The sequence below is a fragment of the Trypanosoma grayi genome (genome assembly GCF_000691245.1).
Source record: "Trypanosoma grayi strain ANR4 Tgr_2193_V1, whole genome shotgun sequence".
NCBI lineage: Eukaryota > Euglenozoa > Kinetoplastea > Trypanosomatida > Trypanosomatidae > Trypanosoma > Trypanosoma grayi.
The window spans coordinates 695-1,137 of NW_008827811.1; the positions used below are offsets into that span (position 1 = coordinate 695).

A 443-nucleotide genomic window follows, 5' to 3' on the forward strand; every position below is an offset into this window, starting at 1 on the left:
TGCTGCTGCTGCTGCTGCTGTTGGTCGCCTTGCTCGTCGTCACTGTACCCAAGAACGAGACCCCCGCCAGCAGCTGCAGCAAGAGTGCTACTATCACTCGCGGCCTCCGTGCTGTCGTGGCGGGGCGGGGCGATGTAGCCGAGATACACATCGTTCTGCGCGTCGTCATCGATGTTGTGCATCGCGCCAGCGCCTGCGTCGGTTGCGCCCTTCCGTGTGAGCTCGCGGTCGCGGCGCTCGCGCGTCTCCACGTACTCCCGCGCGAGGCCGTCGAGTGTGGTGTGGAGCTCGTCGTAGCGCTCCTGGTACATCTCCGTCTGCTCCCGGAAGTACTTGAGGCTTGCCATCATCGCGCGCATCTGCCCCGCCTTCTTCGTGAGGTTGCCCTGGTACACCACGATCTGCTCCGCCATCTCCGGCCCGAGCTGCTGCGCGACGCTCGC

At 65.7% G+C, this 443-nt stretch overlaps 1 protein-coding gene across 1 annotated transcript; it reads right to left on the reverse strand.

Annotated features, from left to right (window-relative positions):
- Positions 1-2: 2 nt before the first annotated feature.
- On the reverse strand, positions 3-443 carry DQ04_21931000 (flagellar associated protein; the record flags this gene model as incomplete). The annotated part of the gene is made up of 1 exon (XM_009318049.1): positions 3-443. A coding segment is annotated over one exon (441 nt), but the record flags the coding sequence as incomplete, so codon positions are not given.